Below are 26,198 nucleotides of genomic sequence, written 5' to 3'. Positions count from 1 at the left end.
AATCACCGTCCAAATATTTCAAGGAGGGGAAATGGAAACCATTTGCTGTTTCTGATGCATATAGCTACAGGAGGATGCTCACCCTGTTGCTTCTCAAAGATTGTGTGTCTGTTTTGGGGAGTTTGTTATTCCAAATTTTCTTCCTTTCCATGTGTATCAAAGCCCGGAGTCTGCAAAATGTGAGTTAAACTCCTTAAGTGAAAGGGGGAAATGGGAAATCTGATTATGCCCTATCATCAGTAAAGCCCAGCATGACAAGCCAATGTTCTTTATTCCAGTTAAAAGTTCCCACAGCAACAAAACTGATAACCAAGTGCTCTGCTGGCTTTATTCATCGGTGTGGCAATTCCCGACGCCCTCGTTTGCTCTGTTCATGTGTTGAAAGTTTGCTGGAATGTGTACAAATGGTACTTTGCTAGTAAGAGGATAGGAAGGTCTTAGTGTAATGTGAGAAGAGCCAGCATGGAAATATCCTGTCCTAAATTCCTGTGAGTGTCCAAAACACAAAGCCAGAAGTACTGGCTGCAGGGAGAATTTGGTCTTTTAATGAATCTAAACATTTTTACAGGAGAATTTGTTAAATGGTAGACTAATGACAGGAAAAAGGTGTGGGTTTGTATTTTATTTTATAAATTCTATTGTCCTTCTGGATGTTGAGACTTTCCCCTGATTTCATAAAGCATCTTGATGCCTTTCATGTCCTTTGGCTACTTGTTTTTTTCAGGTGACACAGCAGCTGGATTTTAAGCTTGATCCCTTTGCCATAACCAGATTTTTCCTTCAGCAGACTGCAGAATCCTGCAAAGTTCTCTGCATCACAAATATTTTGAGATAAGCCTGCAAAACCCCAGGCCCCTTCTGCCCTAAATGTACCTTGTCACCTCCTGGGACACTGTCCTGTGTCCAGGGTGGGAGTGAGCTGGGATGTTTGGGTTCTCCCCATGCTTCCATCACCAGCTCAGAGCAGAACTTCGGGAACTTTGACCACATGTTGTGTTCTCAGTAAGGTCAGTGAAGTGGAATTGGTCTAAAAATCAGCTTCTTTTAGGATTTGCTTTTTGTTGTGCTTCGTTTTGTTATTGAAGTCATAAAAGAAGGCTTGCCCCATCGAGGTGATGAAAACTCAAAGCTGTATTAATTTGTAGTTTTAAGAGAAAACAAAACAAAACCAAATGTCTTTGCAATGTTTTTGACGTAGCTTCGTCCACTTGGAGTCATAAATGCCTTTGTAAATTCAGTGCAGCTATTCTTGCTCTTTAATGGGTTTAGTCAGCCAAAATCTTGCACAGACACATGTGTACACATACAGGGAAAGTAAGTCAGGGCATCAGAGCAGATAAGGGAGAACCAAGCAGGATTCCCAGATTTGTTAGGTGCCTTCCTGAGAGAAATCAGCATTTCTTGACACTGTGGTGATGTATTTTGAAAAACAAATGTTTGTTGTTTTGTTTTCCTACTTAACTTCCTGACAAGAATCAGCTGTACTGTAAGTTTATGGCTGGAGCAGACTATTGTTTGTGCAGAAACCTCCCTGCTGCTGTATTTACTAAACATGTGTGATGCACAAATGCCAGTAAACTGCATCTTGGAGCATATTCCCTACTGACTAGTAAAAACTGCCTTTAAAGTTCAGCCTGTTTAAATATAGAGAGAACGTGCATCAAGTTTAGCAGGAACAGGCCTGAATTTTTAATTATTCTCAAAACTGTTTTGATGTGAAGTCCAGGCTTTATTGAATTCAACAGCAAACCTTGAGCATCCTTCAATGGGTCTAGAATTTTGCTATTGAAGAGCGAGGTCTAAATACAAAAATCTCCATTGTTCCATTGACCAAGACCTCTCTTTTTGCTCTTCAGCATTGGAAACACACAGACTGATTTTGTTAGGGAATTAATTCTCTTGTATCCTTTTCTGCTAGTAGTTCCCACCTTCTAGAAAACAACAGTTGCAGATTTTGCCATCAGTGGGAAGTGCAGCATAAATCATGGGATGGTGTAGGACTGCACTGCTGTTCTCTTGTCCCAGTGAAGTCACAGCTGTGTCTCACTTGAGTGTATATATGTGGTCCTGGAAGAGAAAACATGGATCCTGCTTCCAAGAGAAGCCTGGCAGGGCATGGATGGCCTGTGTCTTCCAGCCCCTGCTGCAAGAATTCCATGTTCAGCCTGTGGGGAATTCACATTTCGTCTTTGGAGCAAGTCCTGGGACCCAAGTCCCACCATCCCAGTTCCTGATGTGTGCTGGCCTTACTTGCTAGACTGGGCAGTGATCTGCTGAACCAGGAGGGAAGTCTCGAAAGTCTGTCTGGTCTATTGAAAGTGAAACCACTTTGCAAGAGGAAGGAAAATACTCTCCACCCTTATAAACTGGTAATTTGCATCTTCTGAAGGAGAGAAAGGAAATGAACCAGTGTCTCCCACATCCTGAGTGGTCTGACCACAAAAGCAGGGGCCAGGCTGCCACTGTGCTGGGGATATTGGTGTGTGAGTGGTGGAGCACTGCTCTGTGCCTGGGAGACACTGCTTGGATACCTGCCTGATCTGCCCCCACAGCTAGGAGTGGTTTGTGTAAAGCTAAGCCTAAGTGAGGGGCAGAGTCTGGTGTTTACCCAGGCATGTTTGCTGCTGAAGCCAAGCAGATCCCAGCTCAGGTGTGCAGCCTGCACCTGAGGCACCCCACTCTCCTGGCACTGTTGTGAGGGCATTGGAGCTTGGGCTTCCACTGACAGCATGGAGCTGATGGCAGCTCTCAAGGGACACCACTGTCCTCTGCCAGCAGCATTGCTTCCTCATTCTGGGCTCTCTAAATGTGCAGGATGGGTGCTCTGGAAACTCCTGTGGCTGATTACAGTGCCTGTGTTTGCTCATGCCAATTGAGTATCCCACCAGTCACTCTATTTAAGGCCTTTTCTGGAGAAATGAGGCAGTTTGCCTCTCTCTGTAAAATACAGCTCCTATTCCTGAAATTCCTTACTTTCTGTTTGGCCAGGTCCTGCTGTTCTCTCAGTGGGGGTGATTGGGTTGTGGGCTGTGTATTGTCATCTAAAAATTATGTAAATGGAGGAAAACATTTTCCCACTCTTTTTTTGAGTAAATTTCTACCTGTACATCTCCACTTCTGTTGGTAATTCCAGTGGAGAAGCAGGAATTTTCTCAGTATTGGACTCTGACAGCTGCCAAGCTTTAATTGTGAAGTTCCTACTTTGACAAGCACTTGCATTCACTAGAGCTTTCTGTTGCTTTTCCAGGTCAGTGAAACCCCCATTTTTGTGCCTGGTGTTTGGGGACCCTATTTCTCTGCCATGGTACCTGGACTGTGGTTGAATGAGGGAGGCCAGAGTGCTACAGGAAAACTGGTGAGTGTTTGGAGACTGGCAATTCAGACCTGAAACACCTCCATAAGATCATGAGATGTACCAGGCTGCTGAAAGCAATTAACAATTAGATGAGTGTTATGTCTGTTATGTCATGCTAATTTGCATAGAGATAGGGATTATATACAGGGCATGTCTTCCTTTTATGGTGGTGGTGATGATTATTGTAATTATCTTACAGGCAAATTGGCTTCATTCTTTGCTTTAGCAGGAGGCTGACACAGACTTTGAGGTGAAGAAAATGATGCATATTGTATTATATAGATCAGTTGTGTTCATTGATGGGCATAAATAAAAGATATATGGACCAAATAGTAACATAGTAACATATTATTCCATCACCTCAGTTGTTTCCCTGAATACAAAGAATCAAACAGTATTAGGTTAATTTAATTTACCAATAAAGCAGGGTTCACTAAGAAATGAATTTTCATATTTACAGGAAGGCAGTCAGAACTAAAGCACTGATATCAAATTTAAAGAAAGGCTGCAGGTACACAACAGTATTTAGGTTTGAGTCCAAAAGTGTCAGCAAGTCCTTGGTGACTGCTTAACCCTGGGGCTTCTGGGACTCCTTTTGATGATGCCTTGTGCAGGCTGAGCTGGAGCAGAGGCTGGGCAGAGTTCCAGAATAAAGCAGGGATTGATTCCAAGGATTTCCTCCATGGATCCACCTTGGGCAGCACAAGAGCCCAGCCAGGGCTGCACCCAATATGAACCAAAATGGTCCCAAAATGGATGGCCTGTCATGGGGTATATTTTTATAAGTTCTGCTCCATTTGCATATTGGAGTTCATTGTCCAGTTACAGCTTTAGGTTATGCAGTCCCATCCTTCTTGTTTTTCTCTCTCCAGCCCATGTTGTTTGTGCTCTTGGGCTGAGATTTGGATCATTTGTCCTTGGTGCCCAGCTGGAGCAGGAATTGTTTTGTCTCCCTGCTCTATGCAGACCTCACCATCCCATAATATAAACTCAGACCCACACACTAAAGCAGCACAGAGTCTGAAAATATAAAAGCCAAAACCTGAGGCATCAGTGTCACCTTGCCCAACCTGTGGACACCCTGGCTGCCTTCAGGGCTGAGCTGCAGGAGCCTCTGGAGAGGCAGCAGGAGACAGCCCCAGGCCTGTGGGTGTCCCTGCAACGCCCCAAGTGCAGGTGGGTTTGGTCTGTCACAAACTGCAGCTGTGATCACTCCTGACTCAGCACCACCCATCTCTTTATAAGCCTGGAGATGGGAGTACATGGCCAGGAAATGCACTGGGGCATTGCTGCATTTAAACATTCCATATGGAACAGTCACTGAATGAGAAGCAGAAATCCTCCTGGATCAGGAAGCCCAGACACACCCCAGGATGAGCTGTGACTGGGGATCCCTCCTGCCCTCTCTCCTTGGCCACACCAACCTGACATTGCTCTGTGTCACAGCTGCAGTGGCACAGTCATTCCTCCTCCTGCAGCCTGGCTTCCCACCCCACCTCCAGCCCATCCTTAGCCTTTTGGCTAAAAACTTTTAAACTAATAATTAATTATAATTTTTAATAATTGCTTTTGCAGCAGGTGGGATGTGTGTGCTTTTTCATGTAAAATTTTTCATGTAAAGATTGGGCTAGGACCAAAAAGTGTCCCATTTTACAAATAACTGCTATAACCAAACATTATTTTATATGGACATTATTTAGTTTTATAAATGTATGCTCATAACACTACCATTTTTCAATGAAAATAGCAAATCTTGTGTGCTGCTTTGCAAGAACACTTTTCAGAAGGAAGTTTCTGTGTGCTTAATTCTGAACAGGTAAATACACTTATCTAAGTTCCAGACAGGATACAGGCAGTCAGTAGTTTTTCTTGGCTGGCTCACAGTAGTTCCACACTTAAAATGTACAATGAGAGTTAAGGCATTTGAAAAAGATGATTTTAAAAATCCTTTCCTTCTTGTACCAGAGAACAAGGTGTTCCTGAATCATTAAAAAAATTACTGGGGAATATGAACAGTCTTGTTAGGACCCACAGCAAAAGTCAGCTTGAAGTACTGTTAGAAATATTAGGGAAAGTGTCTCATTAAAACACTCTTGGAATGTCCCCTGTGGTTTTCTTGAGGTGGTGTGAACAGAAGACACACAGGGAGCCATGGGAGGAGACACTGCACTGTGCAGGGTACACTGCATTTATTATCTCTGTCATTTCAAAGCTCCTGCTTTCTCACACCTAAAGTTTTCTGAAAACAAACAAACAAAAAAGGACATGTTTAGGGATTCTTTCCATTGCTTGATCAACACCCCAAGGTGAATTATTTCCATAAAATTTAAACAGTCTGATCAAACTTCTTAAAAGTAAAGTTGATCCCTTTAAAAAGCTCTAATTTTTTTTGGGATACAGCTGCAAATCAGTTTGATTTTGAAACCTGTTTTAGATAGAGTTCAAATGAAGAATTAAGAAGTCCCTTATTCTGCAAATTATTTATTTGTATATTCAGTGGTGTTTTATACTACATTTTCAGAGTTTATAAGAAGAAATAGATTGCAAAACAGAGACAATGGATGGCATGACATCATTGCAAAATGTGAAATAAAAAGTACCAGGAGAGGGTTTCTAGATGCATCCCTCATGTGGCCATGGCTTGAATTAAGGGCAAACTTGGAAACTTCTGTAGCAGTTCTCAGTAACAGTGTTTTCAGAGCAGACACCTATATATATGTTTATTTATAGATTTATTTCTGAATTTATGAGCTGCCTCTGTGTTCTGAAGAAATTCTGCAGGATTGCAGAATTCAGGCCTGTGATTCAGAATTCAGAGCTGTGTTTCTGGTGCATGCACACATTTGACCTCTGTCTTTGATGCTGATCTCAGGGAGAACAGACATGCATTATTTTCTTTGCTGTGTTCACATGTGTATGCTTCATTATGTGGTTCAGGATTAGACTCATGCTGTTAAGATTAAATACCAATGTGATTTGCTGTCAATAAGTACTGCTAAATATACTCAGTGCTCTTGAGTAGCTGTAGTTTTGCCTCCTTAGCTTTTACTGTCACCTCTGATGGGATATTACCAAGAGGCCACAAAACCTGCTGAATTATTGCCTTAAAAGCCCATATTATTCTACCTGATACTTTGTTTTGTGAGTAATGGTAACCACTCTGGAGAGAAAGGACAAGCTGATTTATAAATTCAGCATAAGATAGAGCTTATATTGATCTTCTTTTATAGCAATAATTGCTTCTCAGGGTATACATTTGGTTTCCTGCAGTGAATGCATGAAGCATCTATCAGGATGACAACACACCTTGTGTTTTATCATAACAGTGTGATAGAGAAAGATGAGGTGGGGATTTGGGCCAAGAAGATGCTTCTGGTAGAATTCCAATGAGGATATCCATGCAGAATGGGACAGACTAGAGGACATGCAGGGGATGTTGGACAGGAAAAAAGTAATACTTTCACCTTAATCTCCTGACTGAGGAGCTGCATGCTTAGCATTTGGCCTGGGTTTGGTGCAAGGTTGGTTGTTTTTCTTACTGTTTATATGCCAAATCCTGAATTTCAGTGGGAGTTTTGCCATTGGCTTTGCTAGGACTAGGATTTAACACTTCATGAGTAATTTAGAAGCTCTCTTGTCTTTTTTAGAGCTATGACACTGCCTTTCCCTTTTCCAGGATTGAATTTTCAAGATGTAATCATCCTCAAAATGTTGCTTTTCTCTTTTTCAGATCGATCATGTGGTGCGAGGCCACGTCGCCTTCCCAGAACTGGAGTCAAGGGCTGAAGCCAGGTCAGTGTTTTATCCTTTATCACATACCTGCCTCACAGACTGATGCACACTGTATTCCCAGCAGTGTCCTCATTCTCACTCAGGGAATTAACAGTCTGATAGCAGGCTGGAACTATTTACAAAGACTTTGCAGGTGATTGCTCATAAATGTAAGGTTTAAACTCCCCTCAGATACCTTTGGCATGTCTAAGTAAACATGTTAACTTTTTGCTTTTCTATCCAGCCCAAAGTATTTCTTGATTCTATAGCACCAGCCCTGTTCAGCAGACCTCCATGCCTTGGGCTAGCAATATGTCTTAATTTGTAGGTGAAATAATTAAGCTCCTAGGATAGGATGTAGCTTAATTAGGAATATATTATTCAGTATTTTTGAAACAGTCATCTAAAGGAAGGTGTAGCCAATGTATGAGAAACTCCTCCTTGGCAGCACAAATAGAGCAGAGAAACAGAGGATGAATTTTCAGACAAAGCTTTAAATGGAGGGGTGACTTGGAGGTAGATCCAGGATTCCTTGAACAAGAGGCTGTGTGTGATGTGGAATTTGAGCTTGTTCTGCTTTAGAAGTGGATGAAGACAATTCAGATACTTCTGTCAGGCCTGGACTTCCTCAAGCTTTTTTGGCTTGGATTCATTCTGAGACGGTTCACATCACTCCCAGAGAGGTCTTAGCTGAACAGTTGGGCACGTTGGATGAAAATGGGATTCTCTTGAATGTCTTTTTCCTCCTTAGATTAAAGAAAAAACCCCGCAAACTTGGCATTTTCCCTTCAGTTTCTCCCTCTGGTCTGAGAGGCAGGGCCAGTCCTGATAGATGGATTAAGCATGTGCTGTTACAGAGATATTTGCAGCCCTCCCTGGGGAGATAAAGCTCTACCTGGTTTCTCTGGATGACCCTTCCTTGCCTTGCAGGGCCCACTGCTTTTCTTGTTTGTTAAGAACTTGATCAGGATTCCCAGAAATGCATTGGACTTCATTCAATATGAAACAGATTCATGCTTCCTAGAATTCTCTTTGTTGTTCTTTGGAAAAGGAAATCAGGAAATAAATGCATCTGTGTATGTTTGGAATAAAGATTGAACTGGGTCTTTTTCAAAATTCTGGCTTCCAGGCCATTTTTTCCAGTGCCCCCATTTGAAGCAGAAGCATAAGACAAACAGTTTAGTCTGTAATGCCAGGATAAACCATTTTTTTTGTGTTGGAAAAATGCCTGTGGAGTAGCCTACTTGTGTCTGCTGGGTCTGATACTGAACTGACTGACCACAAACTGAGATTGTGATGTGAACAGGACACTAAACACAGAATATTGGCAGTAGAACTCCATATTATCCAGGGGGATGGTGTCATAACTTTGGATTTGAGTCTCCTGCAGTTAGTAACATGGTGGGAGAATAGTACTGATAGTAAGAGTTGTAATATTTTATAAAAAGAGTGATAATATTTTACTAAGTTTATTTGCTCAATGGTATTTTTGTAATGCTTTCCTGGTATCACTCTCCTGTTGAAACATTGGTATTGCTATAAATTTACTAAACAAGTCTCATATTGATTCTCTCATCTTCTGTCTCCCTGTCTTTCTCAAATATTTGTTAAATTTAAAGAATTTCATTTGAATGAACAAAAATCAGGAACTTGGAAATTTGAACTTGTTTTTTTCTTGTTATTTTTTCCTTTCTAGTTTTCCATGATTCCCCAAACTTCAGCCTTATCCTGGTTACAAGTAGCAGCTGCTGTTTGCCAAAACTCTGGACTATGTGTTTACCTACATTAAGTCATATACACAGAATAAAAATCGCCCCAGAATCACAGAAGGGTGGGAGTTGGGAGGGGCCTTACAGCCCACCCAGTCCCACCCCTGCCATGGGCAGGGACACCATCCACTGTCCCAGGCTGCTCCAAGCCCTGTCCAGCCTGGCCTTGGACACTTCCAGGTACCCAGGGGCAGCCACAGCTTCTCTGGGCAAACTGTGCCAGGGCCTGCCCACCCTCCCAGGGAACAATTCCTTCCCAAAATCCCATCTAACCCTGCCCTCTGGCACTGTGAAACCATTCCCCACTGTCCTGTCACCCCTTGTAATTGTCTCTCTTCATCTTTCTTGTAGGCTCCCTTCAAACATGGTATCTTGTTTTGGAGGATTATTGGTGATGATAAATTATTTCACTGGAATTCTCAGCAGAACAGATCAGAGAATTTGGTTTATTATGTTTAAGAATATTCTCTGTGTTGTTGTAGGAATTTGAATCTGTTCAGCCACTGCAGATAGCAATGGAAGGAAACCAAATTCCATACTTTGGTGTGCAATTCCATATTGCCTTTACTTCCCATGCTGGGTGCAATGAAGAGTTAAGCACATGCATGTCTGGATTATTAAATAAAGAACATCAGAGGTCACAAATCCATGGCTCTTGGTTGCTCTCACCTCCTTCTGCCTCCCCAAACCTGTCCTCCCTTTCTCCTGAGGCTGCCAAGAGCCAGGTTTGGAATGGCAGGTCCCTGCTGAGCAGCTAAACTGGGGAATTTCCCAGTGCAAACTCTCCTTTGCCCCCACCAGAGCAGATTTCCAGCTGTTTTAGCACCACTGCAGATATTTGTGGTGGCTTGGGAGGGTGTGAGAGGCTCAGACAAGTAGCTCTGACCACTGTTGTTGAAGGCCAGGCTTATGCAACCCTCCCAGTCCTATTCCTGGGCTCTTTTTTACCCTTCTTTTACTGGAAGTGGAGAGGGTTGAATTACACAAGGATTTTCTTGACAATTTAAATGTAGCATTTGTTCTGTCTGATGGCCCAATCTGTGAGCACCAAAACTTGGGTTTTTCAGGCAATTCAGTGAGTTGCAGAAATTGCTGTGATGTTTTCACTTTTGCTCCTCATCCTGCATATTGTGTAGATCTGGCATTTACTCATCACTGCTCTGTTAAATCCTGTTCAGGTAGATTAGAGAAGGAAATTAAAAGAAATAGTATGATCCTTTTTGCTTTAAAGTTTAAATAATTCTGTTTTCTAGAATGATCATTTCTTATCTGATAGAGAAGGAAAGTGTCTAACTGGCAGCAAAGTTTGTGTGACTTTGGCACTTGGTGAAGTGCTGGTTTAGGGCAGAATTCCCTTTCCTATAGATCTCAATGCCATTCCCTCATCTGAAGAGATGTCTCCTGAAAAGAAAGCATTGAAGTTGCACACACAACATCCACCAGCAATTCTGGCATCTTTCTAGCAGAATATAAGAATCGTATTTGGCAGATCTCTGTGTCTCTAGATGGCTTAGAACCTTTTTTTAAAATTTAGAAATTGAAAAATTTCGGATTTTCTTTTTCTCTGAAAAATACCTGCTGGCATCTTTCAGATTAAATACCAACCTCTGGTTGCTTTCTGAAGTTGTGTCCCATGTATGAACACAGCTTTGGGAAGCCTTGCATTGATTTCTTATTCTCCACTTTCAGCACAGTTCCTTTTTCATGGCATCAGCTCATGCTCAGCTCTGCAGGTCCCTGGCAGCTGCCCCTGATACTTTCACAGAGTAAAACAGAAAAAGCTCCAGGAGGTGATGGTGTTACACTGATAAACACAAAGGTGGTAAAACAGGCTCTGGCAGGTGTTTGAGGGATTTTGCTGGTCACTCAGTCCAAATGTAGTGCCTTGAGCCCTTATCTATATTCAGGAAAAAAAAAAAGTGAAAAGGTTTGGAAAAAAGTGTAATTCCAAGGTTATGTGGATCTTAAGCATATTTGGCTCAACTTCAGCCTCCTTTTGTTCAAGTCCTTGTGTTCTGACAGAGCTGCAGAAATGGCTAATCCTTGTGAGAGCAATCAACCAGGATGGAAAGGAGAGGAGAGAGAGGCTGGGATGTCTGGTGGTTGAGTGAAGCTTTCCTTTTTTTATCCTTCCCAACAGTCAAGCCATGATTGAGACTGGAATTAAAACTACTTTATCCTTAGCATGTACTGCTTGTAGTGGAGTCTTTAGGGATGGAGAAACAGGGCCACTTTTACAAGAACAGGAAAGAAATGATGGTGACCTCCAAATTATCATAATTTGGGTCCAGGAAGACACATAAAGCACATTTAAAGGACGTGAATAATGATGTAAATTAGTTATTTTAATGTCTTCCAAGTGTACTTCATTTTGAATGATATCCTCTGATAATGTACACATGGTAAGGTATAATTGAAAAAACATGCAGCTGAATGGTTGAATGCAAAGTATAAATATACAGCTGCTAGTGGGTCAGAAGTCAAACTAGTAAAGCATATGCCAAATTCCCTTAGGGATCTCATTAGTGCATGATTGAATATACATGTAGAGGCTAAATGAATATCACTGTTTGGGTCTGCAGTGGATGAGACAATGACTAATCAATTGTAATTAGGGTTAGATGCTATTATTGACCCACATGTCTAGAATTAAATGCCCTGCTTGGAGATTTCCAAGGAGTTGGAAAAATTTCTATGGGTTTGTTTGTGATAGGATGAGTGCTTGAAAAAAATATTCTGACTGTAATTGCAACATTTTTTAAATGGAATGTCACTAGACTCATTGCAAGCCAAGGCACTGAAGAATTCACCATTAGTCTTAGGTCCAGGAAAAAAGTCTGTTGGATATTGTGGAGTTGGGTGTAGCATCTGAGCTTAGATACAATCATATTTAGGCCCATGTTGGGCTCCTCCCTAAAATAGCAGCCACTCACTTTCTCTCCTCCACCCTTAGTGCTGCATTTTAATCATAACACACACTGAAATAATTATGGTTTAAAAAAGGAAAGCTGTACATCCAGTGCTATTGATTAATCAGAGAAATTTTTAAACATTTGCAAAGGAATTTGGTTTTCATTTCTGTCTGGAGTCCTCCTTACTCCTCCCTCAGCTGAGGGAGAGGAGCAGCAGCAGCCCCCAAATCTCAAACAGCTCTGGGGATTCTTAGGAGTCAGAGCAAAAGCTCAAGGTCACATTATCTCCCCTCATCCCAGGAAATTAAGGAATTCTGATGGCCTGTTGAGCCCACAGAGATATCCCTGCAGTGGGATTTTGCTGTTCTTTAGTGGGGTTTCTGCATTTGGTGGTGGTACAAATGTTTTATGTTTGAGGAATAACCTCCCCCCTCTTTTTCCAACTTGTTTTTCTTGCAGTGCTCACAGTATATATACATACTTGAACAGTCACCTGGATCTGATTAAGAAATCTTTGCCTGTGGGTTTCCTCACTGTTGATTTACATGTTTGGCCAGATTTCCATGGTAACAGATCTCCCTTAACAGATCTGACACTAAAGGGCATGGTAAGAAACCTCTTTGCAAAAAGGTCAATACAGGGTAAAAAGAAAAAAAAAAAAAGCCTTTTGGAAGGAGCTTTTCTTTAATTTTGAGTGTACTCCTCCTTAGCTATTTACACTATCCCAAAGGATCTGGGTTTCTTACTGCATTGCTGATGTTTCAGTAGAAAATCAGAGATCATTGTACTTGAGATATCACTACAGCCACATAAATTTTCTAAAAACTTGAGGAATGTTGTGTGTTTGCAGGTACCTTTCCCAGGAAACACATTTCACAGCTCTTGCTGCTGTTATCTCACCTGTGAGATAACAAATCTTACAATTTGTTGCAATGAATTTCAAGAGAAATTTGGGTGAACCTGTCTGGGAAAGGAATGAAATATCCTGACCATAGGTGGTTGATTTAAACAGCTTTTCAGCCCAACTTTCAGAGTTTGGGTGTTCCTCTTCCTTGAATTTACAGTGGTAGATCAGCTCACTCACAAGCCAGGGCTGTGCAGAACTGTAACAGAAGGGTGTCATAAGAGTATAATTTGGTGATATCAAAATACCTGGTGATTAATGCAAATATCTCTTTCAAAATGGCAAATTGTCCTTGAAGTGAGCCTCTCAAGCTGCTCACCAGCACCAAAATCTGCTGTATTTAAGGCTGAGATAGGAAAGGCATAAGCACTGCTGCATGTTTTAAGCCACAAATGAGGGAAATACTTAAAAAAAAAAAAAGGCCTATATATTTTTGGGTTCTAATAATACCTCCATTATTTTATGAAAGAATTACATGCTGCAGCAAAATCAGAATTTCCTTGGTATGATGACTGTATGCAAATACTGGTAATAGCAACCCATTTTTTCTGTCACAATTCTGTCTGTGTTCAGGTCTTGTCTGATATTAATCCAGAGTAACTACAGTGCAGTATTGATTTATGTCAGAGTAAAGGAGGTTAAGATATAGTATTTAATTATTAATCATGTTTCAGTGTTAGGGTGCTTGGGAGGGAGGGGGAGAAATGCTTTTAAAAAGTTATTTTTATGTAATAGCATTTTCATATTATTACATTAAATACATTCACGAGCAATATCTGAGTCATAACATAAAACTGTCAGAGTTAATCTATCTCTAATCCCATACAATATGCTGTTTGTTCTTTATTTCTTCACAAGGGCAAGGATAATTTATGTGGCTCTTCCCCAGATCAGGAATAACATGTTTAACATAACATTATGTGTACAGCTCACAGGAGTAAGGCTTGGAATTAGCACTTAAAACTTGTTACAACAAGAAGCCATAGAGAATAATAGAGTTTTACTTTGGCTGGATTTTTACATCTTCCTTTTGATCTTTGCACAGGTTGTTGGACTGACATTGTCTCGGGGTCTGGATGAACTTGCCCTTATCTACCTGGCCACGATCCAAGCCATTGCTGTAAGACATTTTTAGTGCATAAAAGAAGAAATGAATTGTTCTGTGCAGACTGATCATTCCCTTCTGCTAACCAGATTTCTAATAATACATGAATTCACTTCATGGGCTTCTTAAAGGAGCAAGATACTGTTCACCCACATTGGTGACCACTCCCAACTGGAGGATAATCAACAGAATCTGGGGGAAGATGTTTCCCTAAAAAATCCCTGGAAAAATCCTGTCCTTATGGCAATTCTCTACGTGGAGTTTTTGCCTCTGGTGCAGATGTGAGGGAGGAGGCTGACAGCACAAGGAGCAGTGTTAACATCCCAGCTGTCCTGAGGGAGGCTGAGAGAGGGGAACAAAAGCTCTGGCAATTGTACAAAGGGCTCTGTGCTGCCCTGAAAAGCCTCAGCTTCAGATTGTTCCCAAATCCGTGGATGTGCCCTCCCTGCCCGCTGGGTGAGGCAGAGCTCTGTGCCAGAGCTGTGCTTCAGCCCCAGCAGGGCACATCTTCCCCCTGTGTCCCTGCCCCCAGGGGAGCAGTCCCAGCCTGTGGCCGTGGCTGGGCAGGGCAGGGAGGCTGGGAAATGTCCCTGCTGTTTGCCAGCACCAGGGATGGGGAATTTCTCGGAATTCTTTTTGTTCTGCCCTGATTTTCTGCTGAACCCAGGATTTCCAGTTCACGAGAAGTTCTGTTTTGAGGTGAAACCCTGGCTCACAGAAGTGGTTTGGGAAGCCTGGCCCAGGGTGTTTCCAGTGGGACGTGCTGTCCCCAGCCCTCTGGTGACTGAAATCCACATTCCTTTAACATCCTTTCTGCCCATTTTTCATTTTTATTTTTTTAAAGTTTGTCGAGCTTGAGGTGTTTTTGCAAAACATGAACAGTCTGATGAATTGGGGAGTTTTCCTGACAAAACTCTGTTCAGTTGGAAAACTTCCAAACTCCTCTCCTGGTTAAACAACAACTTTTCTAGGCTGGGTCAGCCATCTGGGATGGAGAGGGTGGGCGGCTGCTGTAGATTTATTGGGAATTGTTCATCTCATGTGTTAACCCTCCCTCTTCAGCAAATAAGGAGAACTTAACCCCAGCCTGGGATTCATTGTTGGGAGTTTGGAGCCTTTTGCAGATGAATGTAGCTGGGTTATACCTGATGCTTCAGTATAATCCCACCATTGAAAGAAGAAAGTGGAGGAGAGGTTCAACAATGCCAGGGACTGATCCTGCCCCTAAAAGGAACTTCCCAGTCTGGAACAGGTGCCCTGTGATTATCTCGTGCTAACGAAGTGGAAACCTTCTCTGCTGGAAATCCTGGGAAAGTCACCTATTATCTCATTATATGATACAGCTCAAACTGGATTGTAAAACACAAATACTGTCTTGAGCAGTAAACTCAGCAGCTGCATATCTTTTGGAGAGCTGATTGAGCTGATTTAATATAAAAAGACTTATTGTAGTTTTCTTTCCACTATAAGTTAAGGGAAATTATTTTTTCCCCAAAGCATTATTGAAACAGTAACTAAAAAGTACACAGAGAGCATTGGTTTTGACTCTATATATTTACTAATTGCTAATGGGATACCAAGGAAATTAAATTTTCACTCCCAATTTTAGCTTCACTTTTATTGAAGGAAACAGTTGTAGTAATCCTCTACCATTAGCTGTCTTCAATGGGTGCAAGATAAACTTTAAACCTATGTAAAAATCTTGTACAAAGTGTAGGCCTGCCCACAGAATGTTAATCTCTAGTTTTCTTTTCAGCAGGAGATGCTTTTTCCTTTTTATATAAAATTTGCATTTGAAGCCCCTCAATTTGCATTTTCTCCAACCCAGGATTAAATTAGTCCCCCCCCCACCCACAGTGAAATAAGTCTGGCTTTAATTTAAATTGCTGTGTGAATACAATTTTCCAGGCAGGTAAACACAAAATAATTTTCACAGCATGTTCTTTCTCAGGGTCTTTGACGTGTGTATGTTGTGAGACAAGTTGTTAATAAATTTGAATTTCAGAAGCAGTGAAAGAGAATCTCCTTTAAACTATTCACTCACTGCAAAATGCAATGCAACAGTTGGCCAGATGAGAACATGATCAGAGATGTAATTCTGGCTGTCCAGCCCGTTCTGAGCAGGCAGGCTCCTTTTGGAGCAGTTGATTTTTCCATAATTAAAATTGTGGCTGTGCAATTTGGAGATCAGCCCTCTGTGTCAATAGGGAAGCAATGGATTTAGTCAGCTGGGGCTGCTCAGGTTCCTCTGAACTGCTTGTCTAAAAATCAAAATAAATTTAAAGGCCTGTCCAGAATAGTGCTGGGCGTTCACTGTGAATGTCTCCAGCCTGGTGGAGCCCTGGAAGTTCCATTTTCAGTAGCTTTTATTTGAAGAGGGGTTTGTTACAGCTGCAGCCCTCTTAATGAACTGCAGCATGGTTTAAAGAAAGCTTAAATAACAGTTTATGAAAACTCTGACCAGAGTGTGGGGAATCTGCCTACCAAGTGTCAGCCTGGGCAACATTTTGTCTTGAATTTGACATTTTGTCAAATATGAGCTTCAGACTTAACTTCCAAGGTATTATAAAGAGCTGGGAATTATTTTTGGTCAAGTAGTTTGTCAAAGAAATGGAAAATATTCTTGCAAGAGGGAAATAGGGAGAAGGTTGACTTCAGTGAGGAGGGAACAAAAGCGAACAAAAAGAAAAAATATTTTATTTTTTTTTAAATGGCAGAGCATTTGCTTCTGCCATTCTGATTTGAGTTTCTCAGAATGGAGACTGTAAATGAAAAGTTTAAAATATGCCTGCATTTGAGATGTTTCAATTAATCCAGCCATGAAGTGGAACATTTTATTTTGCATAGGGCAAAGGCCAAGAGAAATAGTTAGGCCAATGCAAAATTCTTCAGGTTTTCCTTTTTGCTGAAAAGACAGAAAACAGCTTTTTATTTGCTGTTCTCTTTTCTTCTGTTTTGCTATTTGACTTCACAATTGAAACCTCTTTTCTGAGCTGGTTTTTTAGATGCTATTGCACAAAGTAAAGAGAAGGTTCTGGTGGGATGCCTTTGCCATGCAGGTGTTCTTCTGTTCCTGGCTGCTCTCCTGTGCTCATCTGCTTCTGGTTTTTCCCTCTCTTTTTGAAGTTAGGAACAAGACACATTTTGGAGGCGATGCAGGCTGCAGGACATGAGATCACCACGCTGTTCCTGTGTGGTGGGCTGAGCAAGAACCCTCTCTTTGTGAAGATGCATGCTGACATTACTGGTGAGCTTGGGGAAGTGCATGGAAAGGAGTGGAAATACTTTTTTTTTAGGTGTCTATGTATTTTGTCTTTGGAAAAATAAAGACTTCCTATAGAGCTGTATTTTGCTGCATGGCCAAAAAATGTGCAATTAAATGCTTCTTCTATTGGCTTCATCCTATTTAACTTGTGACACTTCCTGCTCATGCTGGGCATTGCATCCATCCTATAGAACAATTCTTTCCTGAATTGCTTCCATGCCTGTGTCACTGACGTGGTTTAGGGGACAATATCTGGATCCTCCCTCCTGCAAGGTGTCGCCCTTGGTTTTGTAGAATTCCTGGTGGCTGGAAGGCCCTGGGTGTGTGTTTCACTACCAGAGGAACTCCATGGTGTTTCACTCCATGGTGGTTTTGGTCCCCCTTCAGCCTGTGTGTGTTGGACATCTCTGCACACCTACGAGTCCGTTTAACATACTTCAAAAAATGTGGAAAAATAACAAAATTTAGTGTAAAGGACTTCAGAGAAACATTGAGTGATGTGTGTTGTGGGTTTATTTCAAATTAAGATCAGTTAAGCTGTCATAAATGAAGTTTAAGGCCCAGATTTGGGGAGTTTGGTCTGGAGATCTGACATCAAACATCAAACCACGCTTTATAACCCTGACGGACAAGCAAAAAACATAATGCCTGTTGGCCTTAAAATTCACTAAATATATTGGTGTCAAAGTGATGCTTTGTGAAAAATGATGTTAAGTCAGTGCCTTTCCTTCAAAAACTCACATATTTTAGGTGAATTTCAGCTACATGTGGAGCTGCTGGGTGGTGATGTGTAAAAGAAAAGATCTGTGAAAAGGTATTCTGATTAAAATGTAATCACAAGTTCTTTGACTGTAACTAATGGCCAAGTACAATTCAGTACAAAAAGGCCTTTTTGCAGTCTGGAGTTCTCCCCCATTTGTAAAATCAGTGACTGACAAGGGATGTCAGAGTTCATCTAACTGAAATGCTCTTGGTTATGTTGAACTCATTAGAGCCTATCAGATAAAATAACTAACATTCCAGGATCAATCCCCCATTCTTTCCTGAAAAGAAAAAAATCTGAATATATTATTGTTAGCAACAAATGCCCATGACTCAGCCATGCAGACATCCAATAGATAATTCCACGGGCCACTTAAAAAGTATCTTGATCTTTTTGTTTGCCTGGTAAGAATTCCGTATTCATTCTGACCGTGCGGGAAATGGGCAGTAAATTTTAGAGCACGCTGAAAATTGCTCACTGACGCCTGGCAAAGAGCCACAGAGTTCTGAGCTTGAGATTTGCTGTTCCAAGCTGACCCAAGTCCTGAGCTGTGCTTCAGCTGAGCTGCAGGAATGCTCAGGTGACAGGGCAAGCTTTGCATCAATTAACTGAAAGCCTGGTGTGAGGTGATTTTGTTTTTTTGTATCAATAATTTCATTTCTCGTTTTGCAAAGTGGGCGTTTTGCCTTTTTCCTCTATGGAAGTTGTTCTGATTGAAGTTGTGGCTGATTTTAGGACTTTACCCAAATTTCAGCTCCTTCTGATCTTACAGCTGGCTCTCAGGAGCAGCATTTTTTGGGGTATAATACTGTGGAGACTGTTCTGAGCAGGAATTCCTGCTCCCACCCCTGTGTTTGCATCATCATTCACTGAATGACATTATCTCAGCACTGGAAATGCAGACACATGCCAAATACTGCAGGAATATTAAATTTTTCAGCTTAGTGAGATGAAGCATCTGAAGTGCAGCTAGAAAAGTATTTAGATTTATGCTCTTGGTTTAGATTTTTCAGGGGAATTAAGAAAGCAGGCTAAGTTTTTTGTCTTTTTAGCCTTTTCCTGCTTTTCTTTACACTAGTGAGACAGGTCTCAGAAAATTCTGCATAAACCAAGGGAAAGTGTGTTCTCAATAGTACCCATGGGTGATGAAACACAAATATTTAATTCTACTTTAGAATTTTTTTTCTTGTTTTTTCCAGTGTTTTAATTTTGTTTTCCAGTATCTTGCACAAATTGGAAGACAGGATTTCTCTTATTATTTCATATGTAGCTTGAGAAAGTTTACTACTCATATTTTCATGTCTTCCAGCAAAACCAGGCTGGCTTTGTTGGCTGTATGTTCAAAACCAAACACAAACAGTCTTTTTTTGTTTGTTGCAAAAGAGACAAAACGGAGGCTGCCTTGTTTTCCCCTCCAGGTCAACTTTTAATAGGCACGTGGTTTGGGAGGGTGTGGGTAACAGGTTTATACCAAGCCCTTTGAATGAGATAAATAGCCATTGTCAAAGATCTGGGGGGGTTGTTTTTTGTGTGCTTTATGTTCTGCATTAATATTTTGCCAAAATGATTTTATTTAAATGCTGCACTTTCCTTGGAGCCTGGAACCACAGAGCAGAGATTAACCTACAGCAGGATGGAGCTCTGAATGGGGTCTGGAACAATGGTTTTTGATTCCTTTTTTGTTTGTCTTTTTGGGTTTTAATTATTTGTGGAGCTGCTGGTGCTGCTGTGTTCTCTAACAGACGCCTGGCTCTTCCCTCTGCAGGCAAACCTGTTGTGCTGTCCAAAGAGGTGGAGTCTGTTTTGGTGGGTGCTGCTATTCTTGGAGCTTGTGCTTCTGGGGATTTTGCATCTATCCAGGTATGCAGCACCTGATTTTATGTCATTTTTTGTTCAGTTTTAATGTTTCTTCCACCTTGACTTCTGGCACCACGCACACACCTTAAGCCAAGTGGAAAAGTTTGTCCCTTCTGCACAGCCAGACAAGATCCAGCATCACTTTCTCTCCACCCTCTGTTTAACTCCAGATATTATTTAGGTGTGTTGAGGATTCATTTGCCTTTGGACATGTGTGGGGACATGCACAGAAGCTGCTGTGTATGAAGTTAGACCATGTAATTTTACAGACAAAACAGGGAATTTGGCAAGGCTCTGATCCTGCAGGAAGGTCACACTTTGATCTCAGTTACATTTGTCCTACTTTCCTTCCTTCATATTGAGGAATGTTAAAACATAAGAAGGAACATGGCATTATTTTTACAGTAAAAAATAACACTTCTTAGCTCTTGTCTTGCCCCCAGTGAATGCAGAGTTAATAATGAGGATGGAACTGCATGTTCATTCCTGTTATTTCAGTCCATTAACAGCTGAAAAAGTAGCAGTGAGGCTTTTATTTTTAGTGGATCAGTCAAAGCATAGCTTAGCTGCATTTATACAAACAACAGTGGCATCAGAAACCCAAAGAAAGGTCTGACTGTCCCAAATGATGCCTGTTTTCCCACCTGGCAATCCCATAAGCCATGTCCTCTCCTCGTGCTGCACAAGGACACTGAAGAGCAAAATGCAGTTGGACAAAATGATTTCTCAGGATGGTCCCTAATACATTTGTTGCATTTTGCTTTATAATATCAGGGACAGATATTTGTAGATGAAATTTTGCAGAAAAGCTTATCTGGAGATATTTTGTGAATAGGGAGGTCAGCTCCTTGACCTGGTTAAATCAGTGCAGTTCCACTGGAATCAATAAACAGCTCAGCATAAGCTGAGGAGCTGGGCTGTGCTTGGCACTTCTCCAAATGGGAATATTCTACAGTGCTGGGTAGGTTAGCACAAAGAACAGTTTCCTTTCATAAGAATGTTTCCATTAAAATGAATCACATTGCAGCAAATACACAGTGCAACATATATCTGTGTGTAATAATTCTGGTGCCTGTAAGGAGGCCTTATTTTGATAAATGTAATTTCAGTAGCAACTTTTGGTGACAGGATTTCATATTCAATTCTTACTCTTCTGTTAATCTTCTGCCTTCAAACACATATTTTATTCCAAGTCTAGGATCTTTTTCACTACTGTACAATAACTGCACATCTCAAAAGTGATTTTTAAAGTCTGTTTTTATCAGCGTTGGAAAAAGCTAATGCTGTGAAGTTTTCTGTGTTGTGTTTTATACAATTTTTGTGTAGCCACTTACCTTTAGTTTTTAACCCTGCCCTTATATATAAAAATATTTCAGAAGAATATCCAGTAATGTCAGAACAGATATGAATATTTTTAAAAGTATTTAGCTGCATGGGATCCCAAAGGAGAAATTGAATACATTTATTTTAGGGTCAGGGAAGTGCAAATGTGTATCTACCATTGCAGTTCAAAACCTCTCTTACATTTATTTTTGTAACACGTCTTCCAAAACAACTCTTTCTTAGAAGTGCTACAAACATTCAGCATCTTTGTAGATTTTGCAAATACAGGTTATTACCTCTCCTCTAATAGATGGTTTGTGCTTAATTACTGTGCTTTCCAAAGCTCTTTGTTTGCTCAGTGTAATAGTAAAGGAGAGAGCTGTGGGTTTTTTACAATAACCTCTCTCCTTATGTCTCTGGTTTTTTGAAGGGGATTTTTTACTGTGTTTTTCCCAGTCACTGGTCACATTTCTCAGAACAGTTTTTGGACATTTCCACTCAATGTCAGAATCAAAATGTTTAAAAGCTCCCTGGTTTTTATGGGTTGGCTGTTCTCCACTTTCTAAAACTCAAGCAGTTAGGACAGCTTGAAAATAGCACCCAAATCTGGATCCCTCCAAATCACTTCTATTAATCTTAGCCCATCTTTACCATGCTCTGCTTACTAGAGCTCTGGCTGCTGCCCACCAGGGATGCTGAATGTGATGGAATGTGCATCCTGTAGGTATTTGGGGCATGGGACAGTCAGGTCAGAGCTGCTGCCTCACTTAGGACACAAAGACAAGATCCTCAAAATCCCCCAGGAATCCTTTTCAGCAGAGGAAAGACAAGGTGGGTCACCTAGGTGGGTCACTCTGTGGTGACCTTATGGAGTGGTCAGAGTTAGGCTTTATTTACCTGCACAGGTAGGAAATGTGTTGGAATTGGGTGGTATTTCCTGGGGTAGGTCTGTGGCTGTGCTGTTGCTGGATGAACTCTCATCCTCCTGCACAGCCCTGGTGCTTGGTCCTCTGGTGTCCCATCACTGGGGTTTGCAGATGGGGAAGCAGCTGCTTCAGAGGATGGTTTTTCCAAGGACAAGCAGTCACTCACCTCACGTGGCTGTTGATGCACCCACCCCACGTGGGACAGCAGGAGCCTCACCCTGACCTGTTTTGAGCAGTGGGTCATGGTGGCTGGAACTAAAGAGCTTTTCCTTTATCCTTTGGTATCCCTAAATAAGTTTATTCTCACAAAGGAAAATGCAGCAACATGCCTCCTGTCTGTTCTCCTCTCCCATACTGCAGCTCTTTAAACAATTCAGCATTTTGTTCTATTTCTTCATTTTCACATTTTTTTTCTTCATATTTCAAGTGATTTTTGCAAGGTTTTTTGTGCTTTCTACTGACCACATCTGTATTAGCACCAAAATTCTCAATGTACTGAGCCTTTACAGAGAAGCCTTGGAAACGAAGGTTAATGCAAAAGCTGTGACCAAACAGGTTAATTTGCAAGCTCCTAGTGTGGATTGAAAAGTTCAAGCCCCTTGAAGCTGCAATTTCATCTTTAGGTAATTCTATCAAGGGAAGATTTATAACCTCCATCTCTCAGGCCTGGTCACCATATGTTGTTGCTTCAAAGAATGTTGACTTCCCTATTTTCCTCTTCATTTACTCTCTCTGCATTTTTTTCCTCTGTGGTAAAACAATTGGTCTATCCAGAGAGAAAAAAAAAAACCACACAGTGTGGTGAGTTCTTCCCCATTTCATCTCTTGGTTATTTAGTCTCTAGAAACTCCAGAAAGGGGAGAAAATCCTCTGAATTTCTACTTGTTTTATCTTTTCATTTGTCCCTACAGATGCTGCACACTTTTTCTCTGAGTGGTTTTATGGGAGCTCTAGCAGAGACTGTCTGGGCCCCAACAGACAGTGCTGTGTAAAACAGCATGGCATAAAGATTTGTGAAATAGACTGTATTTTTGGGGTTTGGATTTTTGAAATACATGCTCTATTGAATGAAATAACCTTAACATTGCTGGCTTAGGTGGGTCAATTTATTGGTTCTAGCCATTCCTTTCATGCTGAGCAGCAGGACCCTGCTTTTCTATGGGATTGTTTCTATAGTGAAAATACAGTTTCCGGTTTAGCCAGCCAACAATTCCTTCTCAGTAAAAATGTTCAATAAATAAATGTCAAAGTTTCCAGTATATCCTCATTACTCTGCCTCACTCGTACGTAATTGAAAATGGGAAGAAGGTGCTGTTTGATTTGGCAGTCATCCAGCTAATTTTTTTTTTTTTTTGATAGCCCACTCTTTGGGATAAAGCAGTACACCAGGGAACTGGATTATTGCCTTATAAAACCCTGCAGCCCACTGACTATTCCTTAATTGAGTATTAAAGCAATTAATAAAATTACCTGTATGGAACCCGATTACCAGATTTACTTTGGATATGCTGCATTCACGTGGGGCATTGTTACTGGCCAGCATGGGAGAGAAGAAACTCTGATTTTCTAGAGTGCATTTTGTTGGTCACTCTATAATCAGCTTTCTGTGAATATTTTTGGTGTAAAACACTGAGCTAGAATTTAGAATCTATGTGACTCCAAGATTTTTCAGGTCTCAAATTAACTTTTAAGGGAGTTTTAGCCTATCCTTTGTTGGTTTTGGTTGTTAAGCAAGTTGATGGTATATCTTGCAAAAAGATAGGGAAAAGCTTTTTTTTTTATTGTTTCTATAAAGGAGGTCGTAGGTGCATGAGAATGAGCTGGATTCTATAGGAAGAGGTGTTAGGTAATTATCTCATGTGGATTAGCTGAATTGTTCAGCAGCTGAGCAGGTGAAGAACCCTCTGGGTCCAATCCACAGCCCTGGAAGCAGCCCGAGGAGCCTTGGAGCTTGTGGTCCCCTGGCTCAGAGTCTGTGGACTATGGTGGGAGTTGAAGTGAAGGTGGTGCAGGGAAATAATTCAGTCCCAATTCTATACTAACAGAGCCTGGAAGAGTTTTGTCCGTGCACTGCTGGTTTTGCTTCATTTGATGGACATCTCCTCTCAGCTGGCTCAGGATGACATTGGGTGGTAGAACACAGAGGGAAAAATCATAACAAACCCCACAGATAGCACAAGTTTTATAAAGATCAGCCAGGAAGAACATAGGATACACGGAGTGTTTGCCTTGTAACAATTAAAGTGTTACAGACAGTCATGAATGTAAAGAAGTTCCTGAGTACAATTAGTCCACAACCTTGGTAATGGACCAACTGGCAATGGGGAAGAGACAACATTTTCATAAGAACACCCATAAATAGTACTGGGACATATTCAACTTTTGTGCTGACAACTGGAGAGGGTTAGGCCTTTTCCATTTCTGGATCAGGCTGTTTCTGGTGTAATTTTGTTCCATTTATTTCAGTGGTCATGCTGCAGTTGATGATCTGATCCTCTATTCCTCTTCCAAAGCATCACCTGTCAGGCCATGGATTGAAATTCATGCAAGCGTCCCGTGATTTCCATATTTTCAAAAGCAAGGACTGAGTGGAAGATCAGGGAAGGGATAAGATTTTCCTTAGAAATGGTAATAACTTGGGAAATCAAAAAAGGAAATAAAATGACTTCTCCCTGTTGAGTTCAGGAATGCTGCCTTCCCTCATCTCATTAAAAATTTAAAGCACTCTTGTTTTTGAACAGGGTGAATTAGTAATTAAGTGCTGTAATCAACTTGTGTAAACATAATATTGAAGGAGAACAGCAAATTAATCATTTCTTTGGCTTGCCTTACCTAATTAATGCACCTTTTAGCAAAGGCCTTCCTGCCATGTTGGTTTTTTTCACCCGTTGCTTTAATCAGAGGATTTTGGAAAGGCAGAGGAAGGAGATGATTTTTCTTAGGCACCATGATGTACATACACAAGGAGTGTGTTAAGGTGCTGTGACCTTGTGTTCCTTTTCTTTTAGAACTCCAAACCTGCTTATGTAGATTTTGAGCCCAAGTTTGGTGGAGACCATCCTCAGGCACAAAGTAAAAAGCTCCTGCTCTCCTCGGGAGGCATTGGTTGGTGTGGCCTTTTCTTCTAAAACACTTTGAGAACCAAACTATTTCATGTAAAATGTTCAATGGCTGTGGAGAATATTAACATCTAACCAAGCCTGGGCTCAGGGCAGCAACTTGGCAGTAGAACTCCATCCCTTTACCTCTTTCCTTGGTGTTTGGACACTGAAATATGGCTTTCCCTACTTGAAAGTTTTTTTTTTTTTCCTTAAGTAATAAAGTTAGATTCAATATGGCATGCATGAAACCACCAGGATACTGGCAATGCCTCTGGCTTTTGTATAGAGTCAGCTGCCTCCTTACCAGAAATCTTGGGAGAAATATAGATGAGAGAGAGAAATGAAAAGGCGGTGATTTAATGGCCACTGTCCAGTTCCTTGTGGCCTGGTGTTTATGGTACAAAGAGTGCCTTTTTAGTTAGCATATTTTGGCCTTACTGTCAGAAGTCTTTGCAGTGAGGGTAAAAAGCAGATGAATCACTACTACTCTTTTGCCCTAAGGATGATCCTTCTGTATTAAAGCTGAGGAATATAAATGCTGGTTTGTCTCTGCCAAGCACAGAATGAGCTTTCAATCAGTTTGAGAGTGTGACTTTTTTCACTTTCCAAGCCACAACAAGTATATAGAAACCTTTCTACTTTCTTTCAGCTGACTCCAGTGGACAGTATTTCCATGTGGCTGGAGTTCCTCTCTTGGTGGGAGTTAAATCACACACACAAACATCACCCTGTAATAATCACACAGCTGAGATGTGGCTGTAGCTGCTCGCACGATGCTTTCACAAAAGTGCTTAGAAAAGTACCCTCTGCCTTGTTGCTGTTTACTGACATGTGATACTGGTTGACATCTGTTGCCCTTCTCATTTGAGGTCTGTTTGCTTTACTAACTTTAACATTTCCACATTGCTGTGCTGCTGAAGTGCAGATACACAAATCTCCTTGCAGTCCCCAAGGTCCTTTTATGAGAAGCAGAGCTGCCATCATTTGATATCATCCTGCTGGCTGCCTTTTATACTGGAGTGGAGAGAAAGAATTCTGCTGCTGTGAAATGTTCTTGGGGGAGTGCGATGTCTAGTGCTATATGTTGTCATACATTTGATGTATTACCAGATCAGTACATGCTGTGCAGTAGTGTTTAGTTCATTGT

The 26,198-nt window shown here is 41.2% G+C and overlaps 1 protein-coding gene across 1 annotated transcript in view; it reads left to right on the top strand.

Annotated features, from left to right (window-relative positions):
* FGGY (FGGY carbohydrate kinase domain containing) overlaps window positions 1-26,198 on the top strand; it is a 121,391-nt gene that overhangs the window by 75,275 nt on the left and 19,918 nt on the right. The window contains exons 9-14 of the mRNA XM_050977667.1: window positions 3,248-3,355; window positions 7,086-7,147; window positions 12,267-12,414; window positions 13,757-13,831; window positions 16,943-17,063; window positions 19,610-19,704. Coding sequence (XP_050833624.1) covers window positions 3,248-3,355; window positions 7,086-7,147; window positions 12,267-12,414; window positions 13,757-13,831; window positions 16,943-17,063; window positions 19,610-19,704 — 609 coding nt within the window. The remainder of the gene's footprint in view (window positions 1-3,247; window positions 3,356-7,085; window positions 7,148-12,266; window positions 12,415-13,756; window positions 13,832-16,942; window positions 17,064-19,609; window positions 19,705-26,198) is intronic.

This window comes from Serinus canaria, chromosome 8 (genome assembly GCF_022539315.1).
Source record: "Serinus canaria isolate serCan28SL12 chromosome 8, serCan2020, whole genome shotgun sequence".
In the NCBI taxonomy this organism is placed as follows: domain Eukaryota; kingdom Metazoa; phylum Chordata; class Aves; order Passeriformes; family Fringillidae; genus Serinus; species Serinus canaria.
Note: the sequence above shows the minus strand (reverse complement) of the source record. Positions and strands in the feature narration are given on the sequence as shown.